Source organism: Heptranchias perlo, chromosome 5, assembly GCF_035084215.1.
Source record: "Heptranchias perlo isolate sHepPer1 chromosome 5, sHepPer1.hap1, whole genome shotgun sequence".
Classification (NCBI taxonomy): Eukaryota; Metazoa; Chordata; class Chondrichthyes; order Hexanchiformes; family Hexanchidae; genus Heptranchias; species Heptranchias perlo.
The window spans coordinates 6,670,827-6,685,990 of NC_090329.1; the positions used below are offsets into that span (position 1 = coordinate 6,670,827).

Genomic DNA, 15,164 nt, shown 5'->3' on the forward strand with positions numbered 1-15,164 from the left:
TCCTCTTTGGATCCAAGAAAGACAAATCAGAATATCTTCTTAATGGTGAGAGACCAGGAAATGTGGAGGATCAAAGGGATTTAGGTGTCCATGTATCTAAAAGCTAGTGCACAGGTTCAAAAAATAATCATAAAAGCCAATGGAATGTTGGCCTTTATCTCAAGGGTGTTGGAATTCAAAAATGAGGAAGTGATGCTTCAGTTGTACAAAGCCTTGGTCAGACCCCATTTGGAGTACTGCATTCAGTTTTGAGCCCCAGACCTCAGGAAAGATATATTGGACTTGGAAGCGGTATAGCAGAATTATACCAGGGCTTAAAGGGTTAAATTATAATGACAGTTGCATAAACTTGGTTTGTATTCCCTTGAGTTTAGAAGGTTGAGTGGTGATCTAATCTAGGTATTTAAAATGATTAAGGGATTAGGTGGGTAGATACAGAGAAACTATTTTGTCTGGTGGGGTAATCTGGAACAAGGGGGCATAATCTTAAAATTAGAGCTAGGAGTGAAATCAGGAAGCACTTTTTCACACAAAGGGTAGTGGAAATCCAGAACTCATTCGCCCAAAAATCTGTGGATGTTGGGTCAATTGAAATTTTCAAGATTGAGATTGTTAAGATTTTTGTTAGGTAAGAGTGTCAAGGGATATGGACCATAGGCGATTAAATGGAGTTTGGATACAGATCAGCTATGAACTAACTGAATGGCGGAATAGGCTTGAGGGTCTGAATGGCCTACTCCTGCTCCTATGCTCCTATGTCAGAGCCTGCATTTCACTAATTCTGTGGGCAGAAGCTAATTCTTTCAGTAACAGAGCTTTCCAAAAAAGGAGCTTGTGACTACATATAATTAATGGGTCGAAGAGCAACACATTAATTTCTGTAAAACCAAATTAAGGTCTCAACTGAAGGCCAACTGAAGCAGTGGAGACCTTCCTAATACATTTGTGTCAATTTAGAGATCATTGGTGGATTTTCATGGTGCCAACAGGCATTGAGGCATTTTCAGACACAAAACTTAAACGTAACTCAATCTCAAAATCATTACCATGGAGGAAAAAAAAACGATCAATAACCTTGAATTGTGTCAGTGATTGCATTTATATATTGCAGATGTAGAAAAAAATCACTGGGCACTTCACAGAGGTGTAATCAGAAAAAGACGGGCAACAAGCCAAAGAAGGAGATATTTGGAGGGGTGACCAAAAGCTTGGTCAAAGAGGTAGGTTTTAAGAATGGTCTTAAAGGAGTGGGAGGTAAGGAGTTGAACGGGTTTTGGGATGGAATTCCATATCATGGGGCAAAGGGAGGGGAGGTCATGTACATGCGGCCAGTGTTGGAGAAATGGAGAGTTCTGGGGAAGGGTTGTAGGGCTGGAGGAGGTTACAGAGATAGGGAGGGGCAAGGCCACGAAGGTTCAAATGGAATTATCAGATTTCAGCAAGCTTTCGTCTTTAACACTCTCCAGATACTGTGGAATTATCAGCCACCTTAGAAGGGATTCTTCCATCTTTAGATGGCATACCTGGCAATGGGAAACTTGAACTATGCCAATCTTTTCGCTGGAGTCAACAATCAAGTACCTGGACCAGGCACACCAACAGTATTCCAGTGTGCTAATATTGATTAGCCCATCAGTCTGCCTTATTGATTGGACCTGGAAAAGTAGATCCATCAATTGGAGCTCAGGTTCTTTGCCCTCGACTCCAGATGAACCTGTAAATCATTGCTCTAACAGGTAGCATGATTGTCACATTTCAGGATTTTTTGAGCCTTTTTGCCAAAGAAAGGATTTGAAATAGAATTACTTTGAAATGTTGGGTTTTCATGCAAAATGTATTCATACAAGTTTAGAAAAAAGTACATGGATGAAAAGTGGTTAATATGCTAACGAATGTCGTTTTCCCTGAACAATAAGTAATTTGTTAATCCGTCTCAGCAAATGATAAATACCTCATACCCATTGTGTTGCGGAGTCACTGGTTCCTTTTGGTTGTGAACAGAGGGTGATTAAAAAAAAGTCAGTGATACAGGCAGTCAGACCCAACAACGGTTGTGAGGTTAGAAATCAGGATCAGGAGTTGTTTTGCTTAAGTCAAGTAGGACAACCCATTGATGTGGGGAAGTACAGCATGTTCATTATAACTGTACTGATTGGAATAAGTGAACCTGATTGTAAGTGTTGCATTGTGTGTTCACATGCTGTGAAATAAAACAACTTAATGATTTGTATCTGGCCTCATCTTACCAAGTGCTTTCTCGATCTGCCTTTGAAGAGATTAAAGAAGAACACGTATAAAAAACACAAATATCCAGTTCAGATCACAAGGGAATACTATTGTTACACCCCTGGGTTACGCTCTAATATAGTTAGGTATATGAGCTGAAATTTCCTCCAATTAAACATTGGGATGACCGAAGCCATTGTCTTCGGTCCCTGCCAAAAACTCCATTCCCCTCCTTGGCGCACCCTTAAACCTAAGACACTCACACACTTACGGGAGTGACGGGCACCACTGTACCTGACAGAATATCTAAACTTGTGATAGTAGTCCCACCTGGACAAGCAACAGAAAACATACCAGTGCTCTGTGCTGATAAGTTGCACCATCTTAGCTAGTTAAGATCCAGCTGTCTCCTAGGCACAACTGGGGTCGGTGGGCTAAACCTACTAAGAGAGGTTTAGCTCACATCAGGCAAAGAGAGACTCAGCAGTTTGCTTTGGGGACTATTAACAATGAGGATGAATTTCTGTGCATGCCATTTGGCTGATCAAAAGCATCTCTCAGACACGAATACTACTTTCTGACTTTGCCTGGAGAATGTGGCAGAATATGTACAGTATGGTACAATTTTTCAAAGAAAGGCCATTTCTGGATAATTTTTTGGGGTGGGTTGGCTATCTTTTCACAACTTCCACTTGCGTTCCATTTTTCAAACATTAAGGCATTTCTGTACCACTTTGATTTGAGAAAGTTGTTGGATTGTGTTAACCGGATCGATTGAAGGATTCGAAGTGTTTCTCTTGCACGGAACCTTGACTCGGGCCTTTGTTGGTTGCTCATTGGACAGAGAGCAGAACTTATTTACATGAAATATCATGGTCCGGTTCCTTTCCTGGATTGTGTGAGTCACCGGAGCGTGTGCGAGCATCCGCTCGGCTCCCAGGAAACTTGAGGGAAACTTGCCGCTCTTCAAACTGAGTTTCCAGGCTGTAGGCAGGTAAGCACCTTTCTTGCTTGAATGTCAGTGCGAATGCCTTGTATGTGCATGGGTCACCCATCACCTGTTTTGTCGGATTCCTCAGATACTTGCATTGGTTAATGGTGTGAGCTCAGCCTTGGGGTTCATTTCCAGAGAAACTTGTGTCTGAAAGTTTCTTAAGTCGTGTGCCCAGGTGAAGGTGGCCCAGGTCAGTCACGCTGAAATAACTTACTTGCTTCCCCCACGAAGTTACATTTTTCTCACTTGCTTTTCCTCGGTAATTTTTTTTTTGTAATGTTAGAACATTGTGACCGTATCCGAGTGAAATATTTGTGAGGTGAGAGAGAGTTATTGGCACTCAGGCAGAGCCTGCCCTACCTGGCTGCGTCTCGAGTTGGCAGTAATTTCTATAAAGCTGGTGTTTTTAATTGACTTTTGACAAGTCTGGTTGGCAGTAGTGTGACTGAGATATACTGTACTCAGGACGGTACCAATTTCAGCTGTATTTTTGAAGTAGGATCTGAACTTGCAGACTTGACGTGGATCTTATTGACCAGATGACACTTATGCAAATATATCTGTCTAAGAGGTATTCAGATGTTTTTTAGCAAGATGCTTTTTTAAAAACAAAAATTGGTTTCATTTTTGCGCGTATAAATCATTTGCTCGAGTTGCGACCTGTTATCATCTACAAAATAAGCTATTCCATAGAACTCGTTTTGTCAACAATTCAGAATTGATACTTATCTTTTAACTGCTTTTCAGAGGAGCATTCAAGTCTCTCAACTAAACCGGTTCCGCATTTCTGAAAGAGGCTCTTGGGAATACGTGGGAGGCTTTGGTTCGTGCTTGCACAAGCAAAACACCTCGAGAGGATGTTGAAAGGCGGAGAACATTGTTTCCCAAACTCCGACTACATTTCTTCACGCGAATCACCAATATCTTGGGACATTAACGACCCCAAACTGCCCCAGGTGAGTGTAGCTTTACAGGACGCTCAGACAGAATCAGGGACTCCCCACAACATCAGCGCCTCTCTGAGCAACATCTGGTCACCTAGTTATTAAAAGGTTACTTGTAACCATGACTTGTTTTCTACCTTCTAGTATATAATATAATATATAATATAATATATGCTATTAAATTGGATAGCGTATTAATATACAAACGGAAATGTATTTTAATTCCAGAGATAAAACCTTAATTACAAATTCAATGCGGGCGGTTGTCCCGATCCGTTTATTATTGTTACTGCATTAAATGGGATCTTTCGCATTTAGAAAGTGTGTTAAAATAACAGTTCGAAATTCCAAAAGGTCGAACTGCTCAATACTATGTGAGGGGAAGGTGCAGAATCACCAGATGATTTAAGGGTTATTCCCAAACAGTTAAATGTTGCCGAGCATAGATAAAATATTTTGCACATTGTAAGGCGCATTCTCACACATTCTTTACATTTAGAACAGAGTTCTGGATTTCGCTTATAGTCCTATCGCCTAGTAGTTTCGTTTGTAAATATTTGAAACATCTCGTTAAAAGAATATTTAGATTTATTTTCTTACTGTGTTTTAACCCATGCAAAGCGACGGCATAAGAAAATTACATTCATGGCAAATCTGTACGTTTTGGTCAGTGACTCCTTTAGAAACACATTGGGCAAATGATGCCCTAAATTTGTCACATATTACAATACAGTCGTGATACGGAATGATTCTCAAACAGGCTCCCTAACTGAAAATTAAACAGTTACAAGAAGTAGAGGAAAGTGGTCTGTGGTGATTGTCAATTTCTCAATTTGCATTTCACACGAGGTGATAACATCATTGGGGGAACTGGTTCGGAAAAGTTTATGAACCTGGCTGCTGTACGAGAGTTGAGTTAATAGTAGCAGATATTGATTATTGTCAATTAGACTCTATTGATAACACTCTGACCTTTGAGTTAGAAGGTGGTGGGCCCACTCAGAGCTTAAACACATCATCTGGGCACCTCAGTACAATACTGCAGGGGTACTGCATTGATGGAAGTGTTGTCTTCAGGGTAAGATATAAAGATTGGATATAAAAGATTCCACAGCAATATTTGAAGAAGAGCAGGGCTCTTCATGTCCCGACAGTGTGACTACCACATTTGCCTTTGTAACACTTCAAACAAGAGCAATTCAGTGGCCCTGAAGCACTTTCGGATGTACATGACAGACACTATATAAATGCAAGTTCCTTCTTTATTAAGCGAGAATGCTTTAGCAACTTTTGTTATTGTACTAGTAGATATTAATTCAACTGCTTCTGTGTCAGGCATAGTGCCTCTCCAAAATATTTCCCATTAATAGCTTAAAATTATGCTTTAATAAGAACAGTCAAAAATTAAAAGTAAAAAGATGTTAAAGTTAATCTTTTGAAAAAGGAACTGATATGAACGACAGCATTTCTTTTTCAAATAACATAAGACTCTGTGTGGATAAAAATGGAAAGGAGATTTCCTGTTATAAGGTATTAAGATATAACCCCCAATACCTGAAAACATTTTATTGTCCATATAGTGTAATACACAGTATCAATTCTTTGATTTTTACCCAAATTGTTTTTGGTTACTTTACTAAATAGTATTAAACACCTCTTTGACTGTCCTTTGATATGTGACATTTTGTATGCCATGTACCTTTTACGAACATTATTCTCATAACAAAGTTTTTTGGTATCACAGATGATATTGTTTTTCTGCAGATATATTAGTTAATAATGGTCATTAAAGCTGAGCCCTGCTTTGGAATCAACTCGTGAAAAAGAAATGGACCTAAATCTATCTGGATGATTTTGTCAAAATTAGAGACCTGATAATTATGACTAACTCTTCACATTACAGGAGTTGCTGACTATTTCATTTTCACTGCAGACTGTGATGGAAAGTACATGTATAATAGAAAACAACTACATTTTATTTATTGTTTAATTTCTCTTCAAAGGATGTGCATCAGTTGGATAGTTTCCAGGAATGGACGGATTCCTACATAAAATTTATTTATAATGCTGATGATAAAAATGCACAAAGACATCAGAGTGGGTGGGCCATGAGGAATACCAACAACCACAACTGCCACATTCTGAAGAAATCCTGTCTAGGAGTAGTGGTTTGCACCAATGATTGCACCCTGCCTGATGGTAAAAAGATCTATCAGAGACCTGCCATATGTGATAAGGCACGACAGAAACAACAGAGTAAGTAAAATCTTCAACCATTCTGTGGTGACTTAACTTACTTGAAATTGTTTTCTTTCTCTTTTTTTTTTAATCTTAATATCTTTGAACAAAACAAAGGGAAACTTATAAAACTAACTTATAATATTATACCTGGTGTCCACAAAATATTCTACTTGGGTCACTAGGTAAATCTAATACAGGAGAGTGTTCCAAACACTTGGTATTTTGTAAATACACAATCACATTTACACTAAGAGAAACTTGCAGGAACACACAAAAAAAATGGATCAAATGAGTTTGTATTCATCAGTTCAATAGCTGACCCATTATAAAATAGGAAAAATCTGAAACGGTTTAGGTATGTTTGTGTTAAATTCATGTTGGTGAAAGCTAGCTGAGGTACTTGAACCAACAACGTTTATGATGCACAAAGCTCATGGTCTTTATCTAGGCAAACGCTTGATAAATTTTCCATGCCTGATTATCTATTATAGCTGTCCTAACTAATAATTGTTTTGAAAGTTCAATCGCAGTCTCCTATCATGGCTTCATTGATGGAACTGCAACTCTATAAAGCACGACCATCTGGGTTCTGTTCCTGGATATCAGATTTGAACCCAGGTGGCCATGCTTTGCAGGGCTGTGGTACATTTACTCCTAGGTGGCACTGTGAAAAGAAGCTGAATTTGAATACTGGGATTCAATCACTGGAAAAATTAACTATTTCCTCTCTTAATACTGCATGTCTGTCAACTTATCTCCTCTTCCGATTCCCATGCATCTGTCCCAATTCCCTTACCCACCCAGTCCATCCCTATGTTTCAATGGAATGGATCAGAGGGAAATTGGGGGCGGAGGGGGGAGGAAGGACTAATCCTGTCATTCATGTTTCAGGCACACTAGGTGCCAGCAACCACTATCTGGATCCCAAGATCATTTGAGCATTTGTTAAATGGCAAGACTTGTATGAAATTTATTATGACATAAAACAAATATATAATAATGTACTGCAAAAATATTTTAGTGTGCAAGTGCAGATAGATAAAGCTATTAAAAAAAGGCCAAAAGCAATTTGGGTTTTGTAAATATTAACGTGGAGTATAACAGTAAAGATAAATTTGTACAAAGCATTGGTAAGGCCATAGTTATACAGTATTGTGTGCAGTTTTGGGTTCCGCAGAATAGAAAGAGCATTAAAACTACAGAGAGCGAGGGCATAGATTCATCAAGGTGATGCCAGGGAGGAGAAATTGCAGTTATGAGGAGAGACTTGAGATTATTTCCTTTGAAGCAGAGAAAGCTAAAAGGAGATTTAATAGGGTTTTAAAAATTATGAAGGGTTTTGTTAGTGAATAGGGAAAGACTACTTTCACTGTTTGGGGAGCCATTGATGGTGAGGAGGGGAGTTGGGAGAAATTTCTTTATGCAGAGAGTTATTGTAGCACAACATGCTTTACTGTAGAAGTGGTTGATGAAGAGATTAGTGAATATTGAATAAACATTTGAAGCAGAGGAAGATACAGAGCTATGGAACGAGAGCGGGGACAGTAGAGTTAGTTTTGGATTGCTCAAGTAAAAACCGGGCACAAACATGACGGGCCCAATGGCTTCTTTCTGTGCTGCATACTCCTATGGTTCTGGACTTCAATGAGAAGAGGGTATGATCTGAACAGTAATACAAAAAGCAGATAACTATGATTGAGCACACAATAAGTCATTCAAATATTTATTTTGCAATATGTGCATAATTTTTAAATAGAGGACATTGCACAGCAAAGTATATATTTGATGACATTTTAATTCCACAATTGCCTGCTTCACAGCGGAATACAAATACATATTCTATTCCTATCTAGCAATTTCTTTTTAGATTTGTTTTAAATTGGATTATATTGTGGTATTGGGAATGTAAAGGAATGAAAGATTTGCTGAGAAGTCCAAGAACTAGCTGGTTGATTGCTAGATGAATAGAATCTCTCAAATTTATTTATTGTAAAAAAAAATAATGCTTTATCTATACTTGCTCTCAGGTCTAGAAAATTAGTTCTATTTGTCCATTTTAAATAAAAAAGAAAGGAAGTAGGAAGTACCGTGGGTACATTTTCTGGAATTGGCTACATCTAAACTGTTTGCATTATATGAAACGTATGAAAACGACAGGTAGGAAAGGGCCAGCTGTCCCTTACTTTCACTGTGCAACTGATGTACGCCAGGACCCCCATTTGTCCCCCGCCCTCCACGACCACCAACCAGCCGAGCAATCTCCTGCGAAAGGCAAATGAAAACTGGAGGAAAAAAACCCTAGGCTAATTTAGGGGAAAAAAACACTCTGGGAAATTCCTCTCTGACCCCAAAAGGTGAGTAAACAAGTTCCAGGGGATCACAGATAGTGGTATCTCAAACTGCATTCTCTAAAGAACACTCCAGGAAGGAAAAGAGAACTTCACAATAACAATGTTAGTTATTTTTGGATGGTTTAACATTATTGATACTTATTAGGTATCATTGTATTCCACTAAAGCTCAGTTACAGTCCTATGATAACAGGGTTAAATCAATCCAGCTCAATTCCACTGTCTTGATATTGTTTCAAGTACTTATTAATGTCACACCTCTTGGACTTGAGTGTCTGATCATCAAAGAAGAGAAAAACAATTCTTAGACATTTTAACCTTGAAGGCTGCTTCCCAAATAGAACTGTGCATCCACCTGCAGAGCATTTGAACCCCAAGGCCTTTGAACTTACAATGTCTCATTGGCACATAAGGGTACTACAATAGAAGGCTACAATCTAATCCTTCTGTACTTTCAAGACCTAGTCTGCAGCAATTATAGGCAGTGAATAGCATAGTAGTTCATTCTATGAGCAAATATGGAGTTCCTTCATCTTCTGCAATGACTCTTTCCGGATCTGCTACAGAGCCACTTCGTAATACTATGGCCAGAGCCAACAGCCGTATACAATTAAAGCTCATGGATCTCCTTTTCCAGTAATGGGATTCACTAGACTGACATCTCAAAAAGAAAAATCAAGGCTGTAGAGGAGAGTAGCGATTTGAGTAAAAACAAGCAGAGTGTGTCAGGAAGAGACAGAGAGTTTAACAAATAGGCCATTAGTGACTAAGTTCACATCAGGGGAAAACAAGTAAAAAGTTAAAATTAAAGGCGATGCATCTGAATGCATGAAGCATTCGTAACAAGATAGATGAATTAATAGCACAAATAGAGATATATGGGTTTGATCTAGTCGCCATTACTGAGACGTGGTTGCAGGGTGACCAAGGTTGGGAACTAAATATTCCAGGGTACTTGAGTTTTAGAAAAGATAGGCAGAATGTAAAAGGAGGGGGTGTAGCCCTGATAATAAAGGATGACATAAGGACAGTAGTGAGAAAGGATCTTAGCTCAGAAAATCAGAGTGTAGAATCAGTATGGGTGGAGCTAAGAAATAACCATGGGCAGAAAACACTGGTGGGAGTAATTTACAGGCCAACTAACAGTAATTATAGTGTTGGACAGAGTATAAATCAGGAAATTAGAGGAGCATGTAACAAGGGTAATGCAATAATCATGGGGGACTTTAATCTTCATATAGACTGGGCAAACCAAATTGGCAAAAGTAGTTTGAAGTAAGAGTTCCTGGAATGCACCAGAGACAGTTTTCTAGAACAATATGTCGAGGAACCAACTAGGGAACAGGCAATTTTAGATCCAGTATTGAGACAGGATTAATTAGTAATCTTATACTAAAGGATCCTCAGGGGAAGAGTGATCATAATATGAAAGAGTTTCATTTTGAGTTTGAGTGTGATGTAGTTACGTTCAAAACTAAATTTAAACAGGGGCAATTATGTAGGCATGGGGCGAGTTGGCTAAGGTAGATTGGGAAATTAGATTAAAAGATGATGGTAGAAAAGCAATGGTGAACATTTAAAGGAATAATTCATAATCCAAATGAATATACATACCCTTGAGGAATAAAAACTCCACAGAAAAAGTGATCCAACTGTGGCTAACAAGAGAAATTAAGGATAGTATTAGATTCAAAGAAGGGGCTTACAATGTTGCCAAAATGAATAGTAAGCCTGAGGATTGGGAGAGTTTTAGAAATCAGCAAAGGATGACCAAGAAATTGATAGAGGGAGAAAATTGAATATGAAAGTAAACTAGCAAGAAACATAAAAACAGATTGTAAGAGCTCCTACAAGTATATAAAAAGGAAGAGATTAGCGAAAACAAACGTAGAGGCAGAGACAGGAGAAATTACAATGGGGAATAAGGAAATGGCAGAGACATTAAATAAGTATTTTATATCTGTCTTCACAGTAGAAGACACAAAACACATACCGGAATGAGTGAGGAACCTAGAGTCTAAAGAGAGGGAGGAACTTAAAGTAATTAAGATTAGGAAAGAAAAAGTTTTAGAAAAAATAACGGGACTAAAAGCCAACAAATCCCCTGGACCTGACGGTCTACATCCTAGAGTTTTAAAAGAGGTGGCTGCAGAGATAGTGGACGCATTGGTTTTGATCTTCAAAATTCCATAGATTCTAGGACAGTCCCCGTGGATTGAAAGGTAGCAAATGTAACCCCACTATTCAAGAAAGAAGGGAGAGAGCTTGAATCTATTATTAAGGATCTAGTAACAGGGCACTTAGAAAATCATAATATGATTATGCAGAGCAGATATGGTTTCATGAAAAGAAAATTGTGTTTGACAAATCAATTAGAGTTTTTTGAGGGTGTAACGAGCAGGGTAGATAAAGGGGAACTAGTGGGTGTAGTACATTTGGATTTTCAAAAGGCATTCGATAAGGTGCCATATAAAAGGTTGTTACACAAGATTAGGGCTCATGGGATTGGGGGTAATATATTAGCATGGATTGAGGATTGGTTAATGGACAGAAAACAGAGAGTAGGAATAAACGGGTCATTTTTGGGTTGGCAGGTCGTAACTAGTGGGGTGCCGCAAGGATCAGTGCTTGGGCCTCAGCTGTTTACAATATAGATGAAGAGACCGAGTGTAATGTATCCAAGTTTGCTGATGATGCAAAGCTAGGTGGGAAAGTAAGCTGTGAGGAGGATACAGAGTCTGCAAAGGGATATCGACAGGTTAAGTGAATGCGCAAGAAGGTGGCAGATGGAGTATAATGTGGGGAAATGTGAGGTTATTCACTTTGGTAAGAAAAACTGAATATTTTTTAAATGGTGAGAAACTATTACACTTTGGTGTTCAGAGGGATTTGGGTGTCCTTGTACACGAGGCACAGAAAGTTAACATGCAGGTACAGCAAGTAATTAGGAAGGCAAATGGTATGTTGGCCTTCATTGAAAGGGAGTTGGAGTACAAGAGTAAGGAAGTCTTGCTGCAATTATATAGGGCTCTGGTGAGACCACTTTGTGTAGTTTTGGTCTCTACCTAAGGAAGGATACACTTGCCTTAGAAGTGGTGCAATGAAAGTTTACTAGATTGATTCCTGGGATGAGAGGGTTGTCCTATGAGGAGAGATTGAGTAGAATGGGCCGAAACACTCTGGAGTTTAGAAGAATGAGAGGTGATCTCATTGAAACGTATAAGATTCTAAGAGGGCTTGATAGGGTAGATGCTGAGAGGATGTTTCCCCTAGCTGGAGAGACTTGAACTAGGGAACATAGTCTCAGGATAAGGGGTCAGACATTTAGGACTAAGATAAGGAGGAATTTCTTCCCTCAGGAGGTTGTGAATATTTGGAATTCTCTACCTCCATCATAAGGTCAGAAGTGGGGATGTTCGCTGATGATTGCACAGTGTTCAGTTCCATTCGCAACCCCTCAGATAATGAAGCAGTCCGAGCCCACATGCAGCAAGACCTGGACAACATCCAGGCTTGGGCTCATAAGTGGCAAGTAACATTTGCACCAGACAAATGCCAGGCAATGACCATCTCCAACAAAAGAGGGTCTAACCACCTCCCCTTGACAGTCAACGGCATCACCATCGCCGAATCCCCCACCATCAACATCCTGGGTGTCACCATTGACCAGAAACTTAACTGGACCAACCATATAAATACTGTGGCTACAAGAACAGGTCAGAGGCTGGGTATTCTGCAGCGAGTGACTCACCTCCTGACTCCCCAAAGCCTTTCCACCATCTACAAGGCACAAGTCAGGAGTGTGATGGAATACTCTCCACTTGCCTGAATGAATGCAGCTCCAACAACACTCAAGAAGCTCGACACCATCCAGGACAAAGCAGCCCGCTTGATTGGCACCCCATCCACCACCCTAAACATTCACTCCCTTCACCAGCGGCGCACAGTGGCTGCAGTGTGTACCATCCACAGGATGCACTGCAGCAATTCACCAAGGCTTCTTCGACAGCACCTCCCAAACCCGCGACCTCTACCACCTAGAAGGACAAGAGCAGCAGGCACATGGGAACAACACCACCTGCACGTTCCCCTCCAAGTCACACACCATCCCGACTTGGAAATATATCGCCGTTCATTCATCGTCGCTGGGTCAAAATCCTGGAACTCCCTTCCTAACAGCACTGTGGGAGAACCTTCACCACACAATGCAGCGGTTCAAGAAGGCGGCTCACCACCACTTTCTCAAGGGCAATTAGGGATGGGCAATAAATGCCGGCCTCGCCAGCGACTCCCACATCCCATGAACGAATAAAAAAAAAAACCCAGAGAGTTGTGGATGCTCAGTCATTGAGTATATTTAAGACTGAGATCGATAGATTTTTGGACTCTAAGGGCATCAAGGGATATGAGGATTGGGCGGGGAAGTGGAGTTGAGGTCGAAGATTAGCCATGATCTTATTGAATGGCCTAGCAGGCTGGAGGGGCCATTTGGCCTACTCCTGCTCCTATTTCTTTTGTTTCTTATGTCAGAAAGAAATTTCCATAGACTTGTGGCATTTATAGAAACTGAAGTCGAGTCTCTCAAATGTCTGTTAGTCTCTTGGATATAAGGACATAAGAAATAGGAGCAGGAGTAGGCCATATGGCCCCTCGAGCCTGCTCCTCCATTCAATCAGATCATGGCTGAGCTTCGACTTCAACTCCACTTTCCTGCCCAATCCCCATATCTCTTGATCCCCCTAGAGTCCGAAAATCTACCCATCTCAGCCTTGAATATATTCAATGACTCAGCATCCCACAGCCCTCTGGGATAGAGAATTCCAAAGATTCACAACCCTCTGAGTGAAGAAATTCCTCCTCATCTCAGTCTTAAATGGCCGACCCCTTAACCTGAAATTATAACCCCTAGTTCTAGACTCTCCAGCCAGGGGAAGCAGTCTCTCAGCGTCTATTCTGTCAAGCCTCCTCAGAATGTTATATGTTTCAATGAGATCACCTCTCATTCTTCTAAACTCCAGAGAGTATAGGCCCTGGGACAGTTGATTAATTTCCTCCAGGACTCTAAGCAAATACATCAAATACAGAAAATAGAGATGGAGAAAGCAACGATATGCCTTACTGGCTAAGCAAATCAAAATTCTTTGTACTGTTAAATGCATAGAGCCAAATCTCTTTCCCACAATCAACAAAGGCTTGGCTAGTGAACAGTCACAGTTCTTGGAGAATGGTGTTCCCTATCATAAGCAAATTATCTTCAGGAAGGCTTCCATCAACATGCCTTATATGATATAGATATTCCAAAATTGGTAGGACATCTAAGTTTGAAAGCAAGCTCCATACATGTACACACTAGTCACAGCAATCTTCATTTGCCAGAAGGTCCTTGGAACATTTCCTTCTCCAATTTATGAAGGCAGCCTGGAAAAACTTTGTGTGGATTAATAGAAGCATCACCACAAGGAAATCGAACAGCTTCTAAGGTCCATGATAGGAGAATGCCACCAAATTTCAAGGAATTCCTGGCAAACTAGATCTGAATTTGGTTGTACAGAAGTTTACTCACCTGTCTTTACCTGCTGTCAGTGGTCAAAAGCTGTTACATCAGCCACTGCATTGTAGGCATTGGCTCCAAATGGCTGTGTGGATGCAATTGACTGCTTCTTGCAACCTGAGAAAGCCAAAAATGAAAGAAACCACCTTTCTGTACCGCTGGTGCTGCTGTTGAGGGAAGTTGATGGAGATTGCAAGAAGGCACTTTCCCGATGTAGTGGCGATGTTCCCTGGGAGACTGGAGGGAAAAAAAAAGCGAAAACCAAATAAGGGCAGTGCCACCCTTATTATGGAGCATGGCTGCAAGTCTTCCTGCAACAGGTGGCAGAGATTGGTCAGGGCAGACATGGTTGGCCGCAGCCTTCTCAAACACTGAAAATAATACATGCGTTTATGTTATCATGTTGCCGAAATGTTTCAAAGTGCTTCACATAGTGAATTACGTTTGGAATGAGTGACTGCTCTGTAGTCAAATGTGGCAATCATCTTGTCCCAGCAAAATCCCAGAAACTTTACATACATTAAATGAACTGCAGTGACCTTAGTAGGCAAATGTTGCAGCCATTTTATGCACAGCAAGATCTCACAAATTGAACGACCAGTTAATCTCTTTTCCATGGTGTCAATTGAAAGGTAATGCTGGCTAACATTCAAGGAAAACCTTCTGTTCTTCAAATAGTGATACCGGATCTTTAATATCCACCTGAATCACTAGAATAGGCATACAAGGCCTTGGTTTAATGACATCCGAAAGGCAGCACCACTGACAATGAGCATGCCTCAGTATTGCATTGCAGTGTCAACCCAGATTACGAGCTTAAGTCCTGGAGTGGAGCCAGAATCCATAACCCTCTGACTC

General features: G+C 40.3%; 1 protein-coding gene across 3 annotated transcripts in view; it reads left to right on the forward strand.

Annotated features, from left to right (window-relative positions):
* Positions 1-3,131: 3,131 nt before the first annotated feature.
* The window catches only part of LOC137321325 (chorion-specific transcription factor GCMa-like), a 42,774-nt gene continuing 30,741 nt past the window's right edge, over positions 3,132-15,164 (forward strand). For 2 of the 3 annotated variants that reach the window (XM_067983698.1, XM_067983700.1), the window contains exons 1-3: positions 3,132-3,220; positions 3,968-4,176; positions 6,168-6,420. In XM_067983698.1, coding sequence (XP_067839799.1) covers positions 4,078-4,176; positions 6,168-6,420 — 352 coding nt within the window. In that variant the 5' untranslated portion in view covers positions 3,132-3,220; positions 3,968-4,077. Of the gene's footprint in view, positions 3,221-3,677; positions 3,792-3,967; positions 4,177-6,167; positions 6,421-15,164 lie in introns of those variants that run through there. The other variant, XM_067983699.1, reaches the window with a different exon arrangement.